General features: G+C 38.3%; 1 protein-coding gene across 1 annotated transcript in view; it reads left to right on the top strand.

The window, feature by feature from the left end:
* The window catches only part of TRPC4 (transient receptor potential cation channel subfamily C member 4), a gene marked incomplete at both ends in the record, with an annotated part of 95502 nt that extends 87099 nt beyond the window's left edge, over nt 1–8403 (top strand). Inside the window, 3 exons of the mRNA XM_082337954.1 lie at nt 3169–3210; nt 5033–5122; nt 7687–8403. Coding sequence (XP_082194080.1) covers nt 3169–3210; nt 5033–5122; nt 7687–8403 — 849 coding nt within the window. The remainder of the gene's footprint in view (nt 1–3168; nt 3211–5032; nt 5123–7686) is intronic.
* Between the last annotated feature and the right edge of the window lie 12715 nt (nt 8404–21118).

Genomic DNA, 21118 nt, shown 5'->3' with positions numbered 1-21118 from the left:
AAATTACGTTCCACTTTATGGCTGGTCAGTCACCAAAAAGCGTTTTACCTATAATTTTAAGTATTTCAGAGGAGAAAATGGAAAGAATTGTCAGGGCGATCTTCAGGGGTTTTTTTTGTGCATCTGATGTTTAGAAAAAAAGTTACCTCTTTTCTAGTTATCCAGATTTTTATGCCATTTTTCCAAGCAACCTACATGATATTTGTCAGAGAAAATCTCCTTCCCCTTCTCCTAGTCTTTGTTCTCCAAGTGGAAAATGATGCAACTCCTAAGTCAATATAAGTATTTTGTATTTTCTCTGTAATGTGTGTTATTGAAAGTTGAGCAAAGAAATAACACCTTCCACCTGGAATGGACATCAGTAATCTGGATTGTTTGTTTTATAGCCAAGGACCATCTCATGGGGAAACCTCTTTGTCAACACAGATAAGTTCTTACCCTTTTTATGGGATGCTTCTATTCAAAATAAGGAATATATCCCATGACTTCAGACAACCGTTATGTATTAGACTTTTATCACTAAACAAATTTGAATTCCTGCTTTATAAAAGATATAATTTTGATAAAACAGTTCAAAAGAAGTAATTTAACACTATCAAATTTTTGATTGCTAAAAAGATTTTTCTTCCAAACAATGCAAATTAGTAGGAATGGAATAAGCAGGAAGACCAAAATGTTTATCACTACTAGTAGAACTATTATTAAAGCTTCCTAGAGGATATTGGTGCTCTCTTTGGAAAGTGATAAAACTATCCCCTTCAATTTCATGATCTCATACAACATTGTCATTAGAAGAGTGTTTCTTCTCCTGTTGCTATTTTTAGTCATATTTAACTTTTAACCCTTTGCCCGCCATAGTTTTCAACACTTCTTCATGCACATAGCACAGCAGTTACTTGAAACAAATTTTGAACAACCACAAATTAGACTACAGCCAGGTAGAGAAAAGCAGGCTGGCTGAGAACTAAGGATGGACAATATGAGTGTTAATGCCATTTTATTTATAGTGAATAGCTTGATTTTCAGATGTGTTTAAGCAAAGATTCATTCTGCTTTCAGAAGGAATCAAAAGGCGATTATGAACTGGAAACTGAATGCAAACATTTAAACAGGAGATAGAGAACTGATGGGGTTAATAACTTTGATAGGTTATGTGTATGTATATATGCCTGTGCAGTATGTATGTGTCTGTGTATAAAAACACACCATTAAATGCATTATCTTTCAGCTTCTCAGTGGTATGGATTGAAAACTGTTGTTAAGTGCAGTAGAACTGTTCTGGACATGTTACTACACAAATAAATTTGTTTACATGGTCATCCCAAATTGCACTTTTTGACATTGGATTGAGTGGAAAAGCCACAATCCCTGTTTCTGGGAGTTTCTGAATCGGTTGCAAAAAAAAGAATAAACCTGATTTAGCTATTTCTTGTTATGGGTACAGAATTAAACCTATGCATTTATTTCTCATTTCGCTGTAAAATAATGCAGAGCAGACAGCAACTGCAGAAAGTAGTCTGTGAAACAAGGTCCAACATTTGTTTTATTTATAGAAGTTATTACCTTTACCTGAACTGAAGTGCCTTTCAGTTACACCTTAAAGTGTTTTTCCCTTTACCTGTGAGTCAGATCTGTTGTTGAGAGCTCTCTGCCACGGACTCCTGTAGTGCTCTCTCAGGAGGAATGAAACAGCTCCATCATGTGGTCAACTGTGAAAAATCAGTACTTTTTTTTTTTTTTTTTTTCTAAAAAACATCTAAAGACAGGTGGTGGGAGGGTATTGGCCTTCCCACAGCTGCCTTGCCCCCTCTGGCCCCAGCCGTGGGCAGGCTCACCCATCCCTCCACCCTTAAACACAAGGAATTTCCATCTTCTCTTTGGATGAGGCATAGATACAGAAACACAATCTGGAAAAAGACTGAATAGAAGATGCTTATGTATAAAGCCCTACCCCACAGTGTCTGTTCAGAGTAATTAGGAAATAATGATTTTCCCCTTTCTATTATTTTTTGCCAAGCCCAACCACACAGCTACTGCATCCCTCAAATTAATTAGAAACAAGAAATCAACCCTAAAGTGTAAACTGATTCTGAGTACAGGGAAATTTTTAATCATAAATTGCGAATCGGTTTCAAGTAAAAGAAGATGACAAAATACCTTACTGTGCCTGCCTCATTATGCAACTGAGGTCAATTTTAACAAGTCCCTTAGATGTCCTTTTATCCTGTTTTAAGATACTGTAAGTGTTCTGTTTTGTAGAAATTCAGTCAATGGTCAGACACCTTCTTTTCTCACCAGCAGCAGATATAAGAACCTAAGTTAAATTTGTAAGTCTTTCTTTTACCAGTCAGGGTTAATTAAAGTAGAGAATAAGGAGATGTGACTCAGTATGCTATTGAGGACAACAGTAATTCAAGGACTAAGTAATTCAGGCCTTTTTTCTCCACATCTTCTTCTGGACAGCCTTAGATATGGCAGTATAATCTAATGCAGCACTTGCTTGAAGCCTGTACCATGCTATCATCCTACCACGCTTCTTTTTGCTGTTCCTCTTCAGAGTTACTATCCCTCGTACCCTCCCTCCTTATCAACACCAAACTCTGCATTGCAAGCTGAGTTTCTTTCTTCCATACCCCTCTATGTGACCAAGTGTTTTTAACAGGGAACTAAGCAAGAAATTTTCTCTTTAATATGTTTTTATAGTGGAGGTTTTGGTTAGCTCTATCTTAAATGAGACATTAGGAACCGCAGCAAGTGTCTCGCTAACACCATATTTATATATGTCAAGCTTTTCTCAATTCAGTAAAATACACTTCAGTCTGGGCAAGCGAGTGACACGATCACATTGTTCTCCTTCTGTCTCAGATCAGTGACTTGAGGCTCTACAAGCAGAGACCTGGCTGCCCCACCACATCCATGCTAATGCTGGAATAGCAGCACATTGATAAAAATGTAGAAAATCCATTTTGCCTTCCCAATTACAACATTCTTCCTTCTGGGAAGCTAATGACAGACTTTGCTCCAACACTACCATTTTTCAACAGACTTTAAACCATCTCTCTCAGCTTGCTAGATACCACATATTGCACAGACCTGCTGTTTTGCTATGCTGTAAGTATTTTACTACCAGACAGGGATTCATGTTTTTTTGTTCTTTTCTTTTTTCAGAGGCGTGCAGCTGACAATCTGAGAAGACATCATCAATACCAGGTACAGGCCCATGTTTATTTTTTGAGAAATTATTTCTCTATGCCTCCAAAAGGTCAAGATGGAAGAAAAGGAAGAATTTCATGAGAAAGCAGGAAAAAAAAATTAAAAAAGAAAGGAAAAAACGACAAAATGCATACTCATTTCATCCTCAGCAAACGAACATAGTATTTTTGGTATTCAAACAACAGCATTTGAGAAGTAGGGTTGTCTACTTTTTGGGGTGCAAAAGGATATTTCCTAGAGCAATAATATATTAACCAGTATTTTGCCCACTGTAATATGGATTGCCTTTAGAAAAGCAAGCACATAGTCCCACCTCCCTGCTGGGTTTCATCAGGATCATATGTGCACCTCACTGACATGCTCCACCAGATCCTGCTCTCCATCTCTCCAGTTCTAGTCCCCAGTAGATAACTTCCTGTCCCTTAATAACCCCTCTACCTAGATCCCCTGTAAGCTGTTCTTCTCCATCCTTCCTGCTTCAGCCTCTGATTTTTTGAGATTATTGTAGCACAAGGAATAATTTGCAGATTTATTTTCAATTTTTGTTGTGTTAAAAGGGCTGCAAGTTAAACAAGACGTGGGCTGTACACTTGTAGGTTTGGTAATTAATGGATTCCGTATGGGAAATGACTAGGTAAACTAGGACTTTTCCAACCTGCAAAAGAGACAGCTGTGGGAAATACAACAGGGATCTATAAAATCATGGGGAAGGTGAACACAGAGCAGCTGTTCACCATCTATCCGCAAACTGAATACCAGACACATATTAGGCTGCATTAGTAAGGCTGTAGGTAGCGTTTTGAGGGAAGTGATTATTCTCCTCCAGCCCACACTTGTAAGACTCTATCTGGAGCAGTGTGTCCTGTTTTGGGCCCCCCACTACAAGAGAGAGGTTAACAAACTGGAAGGGATCCAGTAAAGGGCCACCAGGATGGTTAGAGGGCTGACATAAAAGGAGAAGCTTGGATTTCAGCCTGGAGTAGGTTAAGGGGGATCTAATTGCTGTCATCAATAACATAGTGGGTGGTTAGAGAGAAGGAGGAGATAGATTTTTCTTGGAGGTGCACAGCAAAAGAACATGAGTTAATGGACACAAGTTGTAGGAACAGAAATTCTGTAAGGAAAATCATCATCACAGTGAGGGTAGTAAAGAACTGGAAAAAGTTGCTCAGGGAGGCTGCAACATCTTCACCCTTCAACATATTCAGCACTTGACTGGACATGGCCCTGAGCTAGATCAGCCAGCCTCCAGGCATCCCTTCCAACCTAAACAATTTTAGGATCCTTAGAAAGCAACAATGGAAACTATCATCAGAAAGCAAGTTAAAAACAAACAAAACCACAGATGGAATATTATTCCAGCTATACTGTGGAATTCATTGGCAGCGGATTTGTGGATGCTGAAAGTTTACATGAGTTCAAAACACATAGGAAAATCTGTCACAGCGCATTAAACCTAGAGCTATCATTTCTGATTCAGAAATTCTCCAAATCTCACATTGCAGGAGGCTTGGGAGAGTATAGCTGGAAATAACATTATACAATTGCACTAGACTTACACTCCTTATGAGGCATCAGCAACTGCTCACTGTCATGCTACCAGCATGAGACATACCTTTGGTGAAACCCAATACAACCGTTCTCAGGATAATTAATATCACCACTTTCCACTGAAAAGCAGAACAAATTTTCAGCCAGATCTGAAGTTTATACATTTTTTTGTCATGTTCCTAAAGCACAAAGAAGTCCAAGCAGGCCCAGTGAGTGTAGGTTTAGTAACTAATACCAAGAAAGCTAACACGGTATTTTATATTTTTAGGAAGTTATGAGAAATCTGGTTAAGAGATATGTTGCAGCAATGATAAGGGATGCCAAAACTGAGGAAGGACTGACAGAAGAAAATTTTAAGGTATGTGATAATTTATATATTTATAGGTGTTTTAGTAAGATATTATAAGCCTGTGAAGCATGTTTTTCAAAATCTCCAGTTGTTCAGGTAGCATATAACTTGCTTTCTAGAGCGGTGTCTGTGTCCCGATGGACCACACACAGATAGTATTGTACATGGACTCCAGCAAGTCTCCTTCTTTCTTTAGATGGAGTTTTATCAGCTAGTTTGAATTGTGCCCATGTAAGGGGACACCAAAGTGGGATTAAGTGTGTATAATAACATATTTGCTAAAGCAAGATGCAAATAATTTCAGCACCTTAGGAAACAGAACTTTTCTGCTATAGAGTGTTGTTCATTTATTTGTGTACAGAACACCTTTTATATGACTTAAAAGATGGAAAACTTAAATAAGCCGTCAAATATTAAAATCCTTTGACACAGATGAAGTGAACAGGGCCATGTATATTATAATGCTTACATCCATCAATGTGTATTTCTAGCATCAAACATTTTTGTTACTATTGGCACCTCAAACTCCAAACATTCAAAATGATATTCATCTGCCTTAGCTTACACATGCAGAAGATACAGCTAGAACCTGAGTTAACTGATTCATTATTGCTTCATTTAGATCATTTTGAGTGCTATCACATGGCACATACAGGGCAACCAGTGAACAGGCCCAGTCAGCATGGGTTTATGAAAGGCACGTCCTGCTTGACTAACCTGGTCTCCTTCTATGACAAGGTGACCCACTTAGTGGATGAGGTGAAGGCTGTGGATGTTGTCTACCTGGATTTTAGTAAAGCCTTTGACAGTTTCCCACAGCATTCTCCTGGGGAAACTGGCTGCTCATGTCTTGGACGGGCATACGTTTCACTGGGTAAAAAACTGGCTGGATGGCCTGGCCCAAAGAGTTGTGGTGAATGTAATTAAATGCAGTTGGCGGCTGGTCACAAGTGGTGTTCCCCAGGGCTCAGTATTGGGGCCAGTTCTGTTTATCATCTTATCATTATCATTAGCTTAATCAATGATCTGGACAAGGGGATTGAGTGCACCCTCAAGAAGTTTGCAGGCAACACCAAGTTGGGCGGGAGTGTTGATCTGCTGGAGGGTAGGAAGGCTCTACAGAGGGATCTGGACAGGCTGGATCCATGGTCTGAGGCCAACTGTATGAGGTTCAACAAGGCCAAGTGCCGGGTCCTGCACTTGGGTCACAACAACCCCATGCAATGCTACAGGCTTGGGGAGGAGTGGTGGCAAAGCTGCCCGACAGAAAAGGACCTGTGGGTGTTTGTTGACAGCTGGCTGAATATGAGCAAGCAGTGTGCCCAGGTGGCCAAGAAGGCCAATAGCATCCTGGCTATATCTGAAATAGTATGGCCAGCAGGACTTGTGAAGTGCTTGTCCCCCTGTACTTGGCACTGGTGAGGCCACAGCTCAAATACTGTATTCAGTGTTGGGCCCCTCACTTCAGGAAAGACATTGAGGTGCTGGAGTGTGTCCAAAGAAGAGCAACGAAGCTGGTGAAGGGTCTAGAGTGCAAGTCTTATGAGGAGCAGCTGAGGGAAGTGGGGTTGTTTGTTTAGCCTGGAGAAAAGGAGGCTGAGGGGAGACTTTATTGCTATATTGAACTACCTAAAAAGAGGTTGTAGCAAGATGGAGGTCAGTCTCTTCTCTGAAGTAACAGGTGACAGGACGAGAGGAAATGGCCTCAAGTTGTGCCAGGGGAGGTTTAGATTGGATATTAGGAAAAATTTCTTCACCAAAAGGGTTGTCAACTGCTGGAACAGGCTTCCCAGGGAAGTGGTGAAGTCCCCATCCCTGGAGGTATTTAAAAGACATGTAGATGTGGTGCTTAGGGACATGGTTTAGTGGTGGACTTGGTAGTGCTAGGTTAACAGTCGGACTTGATGATCTTAAAGGTCTTTTCCATCCCAAATGATTCTATGATTCTATGATTATCCCTGTAGAGAAAATGAAGAGAAACAGGGACCTCCTGAAGGCAAGGTGTCTTCTGCTGTGACAGGCCTTTAGGAGACAGAGGTTGCACTGGCTGAAAGCAGCCTGCAATGATTAGCTCTGACTCAGCTGCCAGCTGCCAAACATTTGGTGGAAATGCATGAAGTCCTACCTGCACTGCTACTCACAGGGAAGTGTTCACACATGTGTGTCTTGCGCGTGCATGTGTCCCCATGTGTGCGTGTGCAAGGGATGATGTTAAGGGCTGATCAAAATGCTGTTATTATGATGGGATACTACTGTCTAGCAGATTGGCTGTAGGTCTTCAAGTTGTCCATGCTCCTTCCACCACCACTGTCAGTGATTTCTATGAGTAGTCTAGGCTAAGGCACATTTCCTCTGATGTTTCCTCTGACAAAATTGCTGATCACTTTTCTGTCTCACCTGGAAAGTCCATTAGACAGCCTGCAAAGCACCTTGAAGATGCCAGGTATTATCCAGATGGTGAAGTTTATTACTGATCCCTAGCATAAGCCTTTTTTTTTCTTTTTTTAATTACAAGAGGAAAAGTCAAATTAGCTTTCATGATCTGATGTTTCATCTTTCCTCCTAATTTTTAGGAGTTAAAACAAGATATTTCCAGCTTTCGTTTTGAAGTCCTGGGTTTGTTAAAAGGAAGCAAGCTATCTAATTTGCAGACCGCAAAGATGAACAAAGATGCTGCCTCTCTGTCAGAAAATGAAGAAAATAGTGATAGTGAAGGAAACAAGAAAGGAAAGAAAAAGACCTTCAGCCTTTTTGACATAACAACGATGATTCACCCAAGATCAGCCACTATTGCCTCTGAAGCACATAATGTAAGCAATGGCTCAGCAATGATGGTGTCAGAGTCCACTAAGGAGAAACAAAAGCGTGTGAATTTTGTAACAGACATAAAAAATTTTGGGTTATTTCACAGACGATCAAAAACAAACTCTGTGGAGCAGAGTACAAATAAAATATACACCGTTTCTGAAGAAGTTTCCCGTCAACAGGCAGAAGAACAATGTGAGAAAACTGCTGAACTGGAAGAGGGAGAACTGACCATGAACTGTGAATTAAACATCCAAAGTCCTGATGAAAAATGTGTGTTAGCTGAGTCACAAAATAATGGCAACTCTTCAGATTCACAGGAAGAGGGAAGTATTTGTGCTTCAGAAATGGAGAAAATGGAGTTACAGAACTCAGAACCAGCCACACCGCAGGATCATCTGGACAAGGATTTGGACATTAGCATTGACTGTGATGGGAAACAGGAAACAATTGATCAGGGTGATTATGTGATAACAAGGTTGTGATGCTTACAGGAGGAAGCATTTACAAATATATATATTTTGCATAGTGCTTTTTGGGGGGAATGTTTTAAGAATTATATTAGCAAATGCAGAATTACACTTTATAGTACTCAACTGTGGCACATGATCTTGTAACATAGTAGTCAACAGAAAGATAATACGGGAACCTTCTGTTTTGTAGCCTGCTTTAGCTTTCACGATTTGTTTTACATTTTTTAATAAATGGAAGCATCTTGTATTCTTGTACTGTTGCAATAACCCACAGAAACTTTTTAGCTATCTTTTTCAATTACAACAAATGCAATTTCTCTCATATGATAGTTGACTCCTATGATAAATATTTTTCTATGCAAATAAAAGTAGCTTAAGAGACTTGTAAGCCTTTATTTAACTTTGTAGGTTCTTAAAAGGTTCTGGGCACCATAATAATCACAAGCGGCTCCTGTCAGCGTAATTCATGTCAAGCTATTAGAATAATTTATTTAAATTGCTAGAAACTTGATTTGTTTCAAAAGCTATACACAATCAAAAGATAAAGTATATTCTTTTATTTATTGAATGAATATGAATACCTGTAAATTATGAAAGATCAGTCTATTTGATTATTTAATTGCAGCTTCTCCCTCCCAGCAAGAGGATTATCACTGTCCTGATACCATTGTTAGACATGCATTTGCAGGATTTGAAGACTGTAAAAAAATTATTCTTATAGTAAAAGAAATACCTGTGGCTTGCTAAAAACTGATGATGGATTGCTCCCTGGAAATGTGTAATCACACCACCTACTGCTTCTTTAACCATTTATTTTTCCAAATGTGGACAACCTATGCACTTTAATATTCAACTGCTTATTAGCTTTTGCCTTCACGATACACTCATGTTTGCTAAGAGACAGATACTTCAGGAATAAAAAAACATACAATGATCCCCTGAGTACTTGGAAAAATATGGCAATTTGTTGAGATATTTTTAAAGGCCAGCCTTAAGAGAGTTTCTTTGACAATTTCAGAGTTTGGGGGAACCTGATTGGAGGTTTTATAAAAAAATACTTAGACATTTAAATGTATAAAGAAAACCTAATAGTATTTTTCATAATTGATGAGTGACTTATTGTCTTAGTCAAAACCAGTATTTTTTAAATTAAACAGTCTGTTTCTTTTTAATCAGTGACTGGTGTCCTACATTATTAAAAATGTAATTTTACAACTGACCTAAGAATGACCACCCTCGAATTCTCAGGACCATCCTTCTCCTCCCTTGGAAACACATGAATATACCACATGAGTGTGGTCATTTCATTCTTAATTTCCCTAGCTCTGCCATGATAGATTTTGTAGTTCATATTAGCCTGTATTAAGGAACCTCCAGAGGCACAGAATACACTTACATTCCAGACAGAATCCATCACATGTAACTCCCACCTTGTAGGACCTGACCAAAAGCCATACCATTCTGGATCTAAACTATCCTGGTACTGAACTGAGTTTTGAAAATCCAGATAAACCCCTGTCATCTCTATACTTCTAGGTGGGTTTTCCAGCTCTACTTCACACATCTGCTAGTCTCTCTGAGCTCACATATTTAAAGCTTCCTTCCTGCACATCTATCTGTGCCATGGCAGCTAGGAGTGAATTAGTTGAACCAAAGTGGAACATATGAGCAGTAATTGGAAAATAGTTTGTATAGCTTTGCAACAATGTGTACAAACCACATTTGATTGATAAGATATGGTTGATTTCTATCTTGGCCTCTTGACTTCTCTGTGGACCCCCTCTCCTTCACGTCTCTCTCCTTGTCCACCTTTAGATTGTGAGCTCCTCGGGGCAGGGCCTGTAGCTTTTCTGTTTGGAAAGCACCTGAGTTATTACAAGCATAACAAGAAATAAATAATAATAATAATGGTGTAATACCTTCATATCATTTTTACTAGGTCAACTCTTTTAGAGAGTTCTCTTTTCTACTAACATGTGTGCTAAGAATGACATAAAGCCAATGTGTCACATGTTTTTACAAAATTCTCTGTATCCCAGTTAACAGTCCTTCTCCACCACTGACTTCACTTTCTCATTCTTCATCATGGTTTGTAACATTTTGGAGTCCTAAGCTTACTTCCCTTTCACTAACCAAATTCAAAACAAACAGTCCTTGGTCCAAAGAGCTTTCAGTGCATTCCAGCCACGCATTTTCATTCTAGACAAAACGTGCCTGAGCAGGGTATTTATAATGCCACCAGCACCATTATCAGAACAAGTTAACCGCCACAGGTCTAAGAGCTCTGCATATTATTCTGCCATCATAAGAGCCTGTTTCTCCCCCCAGCAGGGCAAAAACACAGGACAGTTAACCTGAAACATCAGCCATGCCGTCACATCATGACCCCCCTGTGCTGGGAGTCAGTCTAAGTCTTGGAATAGATACAAGATAGAAAAGCAAAGACAGCGCAAGTGGGCAAGATACTTAGGCACAGGACCATGACATTGTATTGCATAGCAATAGGTGGTCAGTCTTTTGCTGTCTTTTTTCTTTCTTTTACAACCAAATATTGAAATGAAGGTCTATTAAATAAAGCTGACTTCAAATCAACATTTGCTCTATTTTTATGTGATTCTTAGGCATCGAAGCCTGACACCAATAAGGACCTGATCCCGTTCCATTTAAATTTAATGGTAAATAAGCACCTCATGCTGTGAAAACAGATAAAAGCCCAAAATATGTCCAAATTTGAAATGGTGGTGGACTTTTATTGCTTTGCAGATGATAGCCAAAAAAACCCTTCTCATTGGATGCTTCCAAGAGGACATCTGTGCCAAGAAAGATTTAGAGGTGCACAGAGCAAGATTTGTAACACCACAGCGGAGGTGTTATTAAGCTTTGCAAAGCTGAGCACACTTTCTCCTCAAGAGAAATAAAAGGTTCAAACTTACCCATCCCTGCCTGCAGCTTTCATTAGCATCAATATAGGAGGAACACAAAAAACCCAGGATATAAACCCCTATAAAAGACAGTCTTTTGAAGCAGAGCTTAAAGTCATGAAATGTTTCAAGGAGTTAGTTAGAAAATTGTCTAAATACAAAGGGGTTTAATCCCAATATTAGGTTGTTCAAATCATTCAGAAAACATTTTTTAAATTTAAACTTTTTTTTTTTTTTTTTTTTTTTTTTTTTTGTATTAAGGACAAAACCTGACTGCCCTTTGCATTTTCATCAGCTCCTGGAAAAACAGAAGGAGTGCAGGACTCTTCTACCCTGGCACAGCTGGGCAGGAGCCTGCTTGAATTCTTGCAACCCAGTCCTTGCAAGCACAGCGGGTCTGAGCCAAAACAGACTGGATAGTGAGTATCTTTATAAAGGTTGGTTTGACTTCCACTCTCCTGAGGCTACACATTGATTCACAGTCACAGGTCAGTGATGCAAGAACTGTGTGCTATATATTCAAAAGAAAATTGCAAAAACTACTTCTGACTCTGCATGCTTGCTGGCCCTCAAAGGCACTGCAGAGGTGAGAGCCATCCTTCAGAGAGTTCAGACTGCAGGACCCTGTGAGCTGGCCACAGGCCGCTGTGCTACTTGTATGTGGTACAATATCACCAGAGAGTGAGCCAGGCAGGTGCCTTTCAGGGAGGAACCATGGCTCTGCAACTGGTTTTAATTTTTTTTTTTTTGGTCTGTAGATTGAGACCATTACATTTTGACTTGTGTGGGCCAGACACCTCACACATACTGTTTGTATGAGGCATTTGGAACACAGCACTTTTTTTTTTTTTTTGATAGGTCAGGATTTAATGAGAAATTCTACGACTTTCCTAATCTGAGTTTCTCTGTGAATAAGTAGTGTCTAGTTCCAGGAGAATGTATATCTTCATCATAGCTATAACTGTTGAGAGCTGTAAAAGCTGAAGAAATTTCTGGTATTTGGGCACCCAAAAGTTCTTCAACAGAATGTTTGAAACAAGAATGTCTTCCTTCACAGCATCCTTGGACTGATCTGTCAGGAGGACAATTTTTGTGTATATCTTCCTCACAGGAATAAAGCATAGACAGAAGACACAAAGAAATTATTATATGTCTGTCTCAAATCCTGCTGTATATGTATTGCAGGCTATAACATCCCATTTCCTCTCTAAACCTCAGATGAATATTTAATCAGGTTCTGGGAAGTAGCATGAAAGAGAAAAGAAGCAGATCATGCTTAAAGGTTGTGATGAGGCAATGAACTTTCAAATACAGTTCCAAGCATTTGGTATCAATTTTTCTTCTGGGAATATAGAGGTACAACTTGGACAATGACATAATCCATCTTCATTTTAAAGTCTCTTAAGAGATACCAACAGCTTTAGTGAGTAGGGCAACCTCACAAAAACAATAGTACTGGTAATGGTAATGGTAGTGGTAATGACTGCAGTAATAGTAGTAGTAGTAGTAGTAGTAATAGTAGTAAATGTAAGTGTAATAATAGCAATCCTATGCATTTACCCCTGGGAAGTAGAACTCCTCAGTTCTAATCCCTGCTCTAAAGTTTGCTTGTTTTCCATGTCGAGCAACCATTCAATAACACCAGTAAGCTATCCTTGGGGACAGCTGTCCTCCAATGTAAGTACTCTAATCTCTAGACTAAAAATCTTACTTCTCTGTATTTCAACTCTTTGACTAGCTGACGCTTTAGTTATGGACCCTACATTCACTGCAGCAGGAGCAGATTAGAGATCCTTTGAGACAGTTTATGGTTAAGTAGTTGGACGTACTCCAAAATAAAATGCTGCAGTTAAGGATGAGTTTGAACCCTCCAGATATGAAAAGGAATTGAACCCATTGAACGACAACAAATCAAGTTCACTAACCACTGATTTAGTACTTGAGAAGTTGCCTTATTTGTATACGTGTAAAAAATGGAGCAGAGATGGCTTCTTGTTAACATTAAAACAACCAAAAAAAGTTGCAGCCTTCAGCCTTCATGAACAAAGAGAACTCAGTCATACAATATACCTCGGTTTTATCAGAGGTCCCTCCATCACATAATTCTCTTCCTAAATCAATCAAATCCTCTGCTGTTGTTAAATATAGTTATGAAAAGTTTGTACACACGAATCATTTCAACTGTTTACATTTGTATCCTTTGGGCAGTCACTATCTTTTAACTCTATAGCTTTTCTCTGACTAATGTTTGTTCTTCTGACTGTAAGCTTCCTCCTTCAGCCTTGGGTTTCTTTGGGTGGAGTCTAAACCAATTATGCTATTTCTACTTTAGCTAAAACTGTCTGCTCTCTTTAGTTGACTGTCATAGTTACAGTCAAGTGCTGTGTAGCATTAGGTGTTGCACTGTTAAGTACTGCTATGGCCTTGTCAGTCTGACCTTTAGTTCTTTGTAATCCAATACCCTTCTACTGTGGAACTAAATTGGTACATTCAGAGGCCAATGCATCTTTCCATTTCAAACGCTGTCACCATTAGATTGTCTTTGACGGAGATCCTTACCTCCTTTGTACATTTTAGAGGGAGTTTCGATAGCTATCTATGAGTAGAAACCTAGCTTTCCAATAGCTGATAGATGAAATGAATACCAGTTCCACATGGTGCTTCTTCAGTATCTTTTCTCTCACCTCTCTTCTTTGATAATGCAATTGATGATGACCTTGTTGAGAATGCAGTCTCTTTAAGGCAACATACTCACTACTTCATTTACGAGTATCAGAGCTGTGCTTGCAACAGGGACAGAGGAAGTATTCAAGATGTAAAATAAGAGCTTTCAGAAAGACTGAGCCTCTAAAGATGCTAATGCTTTCTAATTATTAATTACTAATTACCATTACTAATGCTTTCTAGTCTGGAAATTAGTAATGGAACCTCACACATGCAGAACTCATGGGAAACTCTTCCACTGCATGGAATCAAGAGCTAATTCATAAGAGCTTGCGTACGTTTTATTAAATGGAACTGAAAAAGCAAGAATAGCCCCATCTGTATTTGTTTCATGTGCTCAACTTTTTTTTTTTTTTTAAAAAGGCATTCACAATAAAATTATTCCATGAATGTTTAAACAGGCAATAAAAGTCCATGGTTAGTGAGGAAGATAAAATAACCTTCTAGAAATCCATGTGTTTCAATTTAGAAGCTTAATGAAAAGACTTTTTTCTCCTGTAATAGAAAATTTTTACAGATTGAAATACTGTATCCTAAAACTCCAGTCCCCATTTAAAACAAAACAAAACAAAACAAAACAAACCCCAAAATACCAAACAAAAATACACAGATTTTTCAAACTTCGGAGATTCATGGGTTTTCTTAGTATAATTAGTTCCCTAAGAATATCTGAAAGCATTGAGCTTACCTTTCGTAAATTTAATGGACAGCATAGATTGCTCTTTAAATGTGGCCAAGTGAGAATAGTAACGACAAAATAACTCATTCTCATTAATGACTAATGTTTTTAGTACACAAAATGCAATTTACAAGATGGGAGATGCATACATCACCATTTTCTGAAAGTGTCAAATATGTCTTAAAACAAATATAGTCAGTATTCATACACATTCAGAGAAACTCATAAAGTCCTACACAAATGCTCATTTCCGCAATAATTTTCATTCCTTTTTCTTCCTCTTGTCTTGCCTATTTGATTATTTGTTTTTACAGAGAATGTGTTGCTTCCCCAATAAAGACAGATATCTTGCACTTTTCTCCTATGTGTTTCTAAAATTAGACAGTAAGACCCAATAGTGCAATATTTTATGTTGCATCATCTGGAGTATAACCTGGGACCTTGTGTCCCTAGGATTACAGGATAGTTTACTAGGGAATACTATAAATAGTTTTGTTTGCATGAATTGCATGTGGTACTGAGAGATATCATTCAGCCATATCACAAACATGAATACCCATATCCAGCTACCAATGCATGGAAGTAATCTTTCTCCATGACTAATTTAACTGCATCCAGTTCTACCCCAAGAAAAAGAAGTAAGCAGAAAAAAAGAAAATTGAACGAGATACTTTTTTATTAATTTAGGCTTAGTGTAGTGTTTGTTGTTACCCTTAGTTCCCTTCACTTTTCTTAAGCAAAATTAAAGGTTTCAGGTTTTCAGCATCCATTTTTTAAATTATAGAGTTGCCTCCTTGGTTTGTTTCGCAAGACACCCAGACTTTGTATTTAATAATTAATAAGAATTTCATTAACTGAGAGACTGTAAATCGGGAGACTATTAAGGGAGACCTCATCTGAGGACTGGTTCTACTGATTTTATTTTTACAGGATTGTAACTTCCCAAGATATAAAACTCCCTAACAATTTCCCAAAGGAATTTACAGTCCTTGAATTACATGGCTTTGGTCTGAAATCAGATCCACATGGAGGAAGCGTCAGGATTTCAGCCTCAGAGAAACATGCTCTGCTCATTTTAAGAGTCTGCAATAATTATTTGCTTTCAGGAGAGAGGCCCATTGGGTATGATTTATAGTCATTTACCAGTCATGTCTAAAGAATAATAACAATAATACAAAAAATAGAAGCACACAATATATGTTGGAAAAACAGAGAGAATAATCCACGTTTCAGTATTTAAGCAGCTGACTTCTGTCTAAAACAGGCCAACTCAAAACATCAGTCCAAACATCCAGACTTTAGAAAGTCACACTCAAACCCAAATCTGGCCCAAGTTTCCCCAGAGAAATGAATACTGAAAAAGTTTATTCATTAAGGACCATGTATGGTGGGGAAAGAGCACTTCATTTTGGGAGCTACTTCTTTGTTTTTTTGTTTATTTTCTATTTCTGCTGAACATGAATAACCTCTGAAACCTGAAATATTCCCACACACTCACACCCTGGGGCTGATGAAGAGATAACCAGATGTATGATACTGAGCCAAGATTTATCCAGCATGGTCAGGATAAGTAAGTGGTGAAAGACCAAGTGAAAGCAATTATAAACCTGAAACTGGCTGTTAGTATTGCAAAATACAAAAGTTTTTATAAGAAACTAGGAAAAACACAATTTCCCTGGGAAATCAATTTTCCACATAAAGACAGTATTAAAAATCTCATTTGAAGTATTCACATTAGTCAGCTTCTGAAACCTCACCTGGGATTTTCTTACTGATCTTCCATGACACTGTCATCAGTGTCAGAGAAAGCATAATAACATTGACCTGTGTTACCTCCTGACTGTTTCAAAGTGATTCTTCAAACTAGGAGCAACATTTCAGGCTTTATTTTGGCTTATTTCCTCTCTACTCTGTTTCTTAGTTTGAAAAACAGAGGAGGAATACAATTGGAAGAAAGACTTTATTTAGTTCACATCCTTATACTTCAGACGAGAGTAACTATCCCATTAAACAGAGATAATGATTCATCCCAGAGACAGGTACGTTGCAGAGCAAGATGGAATAACTTCTCTCTCTACATCTGTGTAAGCTAATACATGTGCTGGAAACTTTAGAAGTAAATTACGACAATATTACTATGTATTATTGCTGCATCTACAGGCCAAGACTGCTGCCTATTGGAAATATTTATATCTGCAGCTGCTGCAGTCTGATGCAAGGCTGAACTGCATGGTGTGAATAGGAGGGCTATACCTCAGTTCCCATGCCATGTGAGTGGGAATAGACATAATGAACAGAATTTATGATGAAAACACAGCATGCTAAGTCATGTCCTCAGCACCTGCTTCAGGAATCACACAAAATCATTCAGTCAATGATTCTTCAAAATCAAATCAATCAATAAATGACATAGATGAACAACATACATACGTCTATGTTCACTTTGGTTCCTTCTTTTCCAGGCTTCTCTCTGATATTCCAAATTCCCTTCTGTTTCTATCTGTATTTACTATTGACTTTCCATCCTTCTAAATTCAGTCCTTCAGTATGTCTTCCTCTTCCATCATTCTTTTCCCTGTTCTCACATCTCCTAGTCTTTTTGCATACTTTCTTTCCTTCCTCTGTTCTTGATTTTCACTCAGTCAAGTCATTCAATCACACACAATTTCTGAACTAGTATATTTACTCTTCATATATCACAAAAAAATGCAACTAGTCTTTTAACCTGATTAATCTCTTCTTTGTCTCACATGTTGTGTAACCCAAAACAATTTTTTTAATCGTTTATCAGTATTAAGCATGAGGCAGAACACCAAAGAATGCTTTTTGTGTCAAGGGATCATCATACCACATGACCTTTTTTCAGCTGACTTTGGATCATGATGCATTAAACTGACACCGCAAATACTGAAGAGTACTCTAAAATCTTAAGCTGAGAGTGAAAACCATATTCAGCTGAAACTGCAGTTGGAATTTACCTCCAACACAGTTTGGTTAAGACATTAGTCTAATACGCCTACTCACACAATAAGGACATCTGGTTTTTAATGATGATAAGCAATGAGGATTTAGGATTATATTTCATCATTCTAATTTCCAGCTTGGGGCCTATTTTGTGTTTTATGCCTTCCTATCTGAGGTTCATACTGATGCTTTCAGTCAGAAGCATTTCAGTTAATGGAAGGAGGAAGTGAACATGGAGATGACTAAAGCATTCCCACCATTTGCAGGAAAATCTGCTAACTGATCTTTGTTTCTTTTTTAACCTTTTTAAATACAAACAAATTTGAAAAAATGAATTGAAATAACCTACTCTTTTTTTTAAGTTTCGTACTTTGTTTATTGGCTATGAAACAAAGTTTTTGTTTTTCAGCTCTTTCCCAGAAATGTTCTATCCTTCCACTCCCTGGGAATGTCTTGTATTTTAGTAGTGTATTTTCTGCTCTTAATCATGTTTTGTTTGCTAATCGTGACCTTGTGATCTTTGTATTTTTCCAGTTTGGACATGTTTAGGATGTGCTTTTGATTTGGCATCAAGGCAGTGAACAAGCATATATTTTTAATGTCCAAGCATGCTTCCTAATGCCTAGACCATCTCTTTTCACAGAGGTTCTTGAAATGATCACAAGAGGAGAAGCTAACATTTGCTTTATTGCACTATGACCTTGTTAACTAAATATTTATAATTAAATACTTCACTGCTATACCTGGAAGCAGACTTAGGCATTTCTATTAAAAATGTAGATACTTTGCTATCCCTTTGTTTAGCACCAAAGCTTCCTTCATAATTTTTGAGGATTAGAAAAAAAAAAAACTCTAAGTATCAAGTCACTTCAGCTACTCTGGGGAAAACTGAGGAGGCAAAAGGGAAGGAGTTTTTTCCCTCTGGCTTAGACTCCTAGGTGAGAAGAGAACTGGTCCTCTTTCCAAAATATTGATAGACCTATTTTAAAGGACACTCAGCTCAGAAGAACATGTTCCAATTCTTGCTGTCTCTGAGGTGCACATCTACAAAAAGATTGTCCATATCTCAAGGATCTTAGGTAGCCTGGAGGAAGCTTCCCACTCTTAGGTGAAATATATACTGTAAAAGAAGCCTAGATGTCCCAAATCCCAGCTAAGCACCCTGAACAGTTTCTCCATTTCTTCTTATCAAAAAAAGATACTTATAAATTAGAACAAGTCTAACAGGAGAACCTAAGAAAGATGCTTATTAATATAAAATAGTCTGGTCGTCCCGTCATTCGTCCCGGCTACAATACACTGTCTCTGTTGAGACTTTATCATGGTATCATCATCATCAAGTATCCAGGTGTCCCCCCAGACTACTGGAGTTTTCTCAGCATTAACCTATTCTCGTATGAAAGGCTAAGTGTAACCCAGACCTAGCAGGGAAAATTCTTGGCTTGCCAAGTGCTTGTGTCCCTCTGGCACAATGGACTTGAAGCTGCACCTTAGCCCAGACTGCAGAGGATTCTTCCTTTGCAAAGAAAGGCAGCCACAAAACAGCTGCTCTGACTTCGTCAGCAGCACCTCCACCATGAACTTGAGCCCGCAAGTATTTCTGGAAGCCTCCCAGCCCCACCCACTAAATCCCTGGGAACACAAATATGTCAGATGCTGAGCATTGATTTGAATCCCATAGCAAAAAAGCTAAGTGGTGGCTTAAAATCATTTCTCCCTTGTCCTTGTTTCTGTCTTGAACAAATTCAAGGGATTGATGTCTAATATTCTGTGAGACAGAAGGAGCTGGTGTTTGCAGTATTATATTATTGGCTTGAACTTGCCTTGAAAAAAACAAATCTAGGAAGAGATTTTGGTGACTAGCTACTGCTTCATTCATTTTTCAGTTTTCCATTAGTTTTTGATGACTTATTTAGTCTTGATGCTTATCAAGAACTACTTCTTACCTATTTTTATCACTTCAGTGTTGTAAAAGCTCAGACTGAATTTTCAGACCTTCGTAGAGAATGTACAGACCCCAGGTAACATTATGGTAAATAAGGAAACCTTTGAGAACATCTAACAGTCTTGAGTATGTTCACAATAGAGGAAATCTTTAAAATCAGATAGGATAAAAAAGGTTATAAATTCAAATAAATGTTTTTTACATACCTAAAATGGCAGCTCCAGGGGAAAAAATAAAACAAAAACAAAAACAAAAACAAAAACTGAAGCATTGGAGTAGCTTTATAGGTCTGAGGCCAACAAACTTGGAAGTCTAAGACCTATTTCCAAAACAGTTTTAGGACACAAACAGAAAAATAAGTTTGACTTTCCATACTTGGAATAACTTAACTTGGAAAATATGTCTTCTCTTTATTAAAAAAAAAAAAAAAAAAAATTTGTAACTTCTACTCTTACTGACTCACATTTATTTCAGAGAGCTCTGTTATTTCAAAAAACTTTTGGTAAAAAGTTTTTTTTCTGTTCTTGAAAGGAGCTTACTCTTACCAAGAGTAAACAGTCCTTAATCTACAAACACCACTGTGCTTAGCTTTGCACATACAAGTACTCCCACTGAAACTGAAGCTGGATTGAACTATGGATTAAATGTATACATGCAGCTTCCCCTTGCATAATGGCTGATCTTCTTTCATTTTTATATTGGTATGGTGACACTAATCAGTCAATGAAGCAACAGAAGTCTCTCTGCACTCTGATGCAGGGTGGTATCAACTGCTCAGCTGATTGGCTTGAAAAATACTAGAATCTTCAAGAAAAGGGCAGTACATTATTATTAGTTTCTCATGTCAAGAGAGTAACATGATTTAGCCTCATGTACTCAAACACAGAACACTTTAAATCTCAAAAATACTTTGCTTTACGAAACTCAGAGGGAATATTTCCCCTCAAAAATTGCCCAGAGTTTTGATAGAAAGCTAGAGGCTTCAGCTCTGACACTCAGAGGCTGTCATGGATTTGTGCTAGTTTGTTGTGATGTTTCTGAGTTTTTTCCTTTAGCACAAAGTGCTCCCCAAGCCTCTGAGGAAAGTCAGGAATGTGAAATATAGTCAATCTTTACAGAAAAGGCTGCAGAAGTTTCTGAATGCTGTTCTATTTGTACTTTCTGACTACAAGGACTTGATTCTACTGTTGTGGTTTAACCCCAGCCAGCAACTAAGCACCACACAGCTGCTCGCTCACTCCCTCACAGTGGGACAGGGGAGAGAATCAGAACAGTAAAAGGGAGAAAACTCGTGGGTTGAGATAAAGACAGTTTAATAGGTAAAGCAAAAGCCACACACACAAGCAAAGCAAAACAAGGAATTCATTCACTACTTCCCATTGGCGGGCAGGCGTTCAGCCATCTCCAGGAAACCAGGGCTCCATCACACTTAATGGTTACTTGGGAAGACAAATGCCATCACTCTGAATGTCCCTCCCTTCCTTGTTTTTCCCC

Source organism: Platalea leucorodia (assembly GCF_965183815.1).
Source record: "Platalea leucorodia genome assembly, chromosome: 2".
Lineage (NCBI taxonomy): Eukaryota > Metazoa > Chordata > Aves > Pelecaniformes > Threskiornithidae > Platalea > Platalea leucorodia.
The sequence above is the reverse complement of the archived record's forward strand: the minus strand, read 5'-3'. Positions and strand labels throughout refer to the sequence as shown.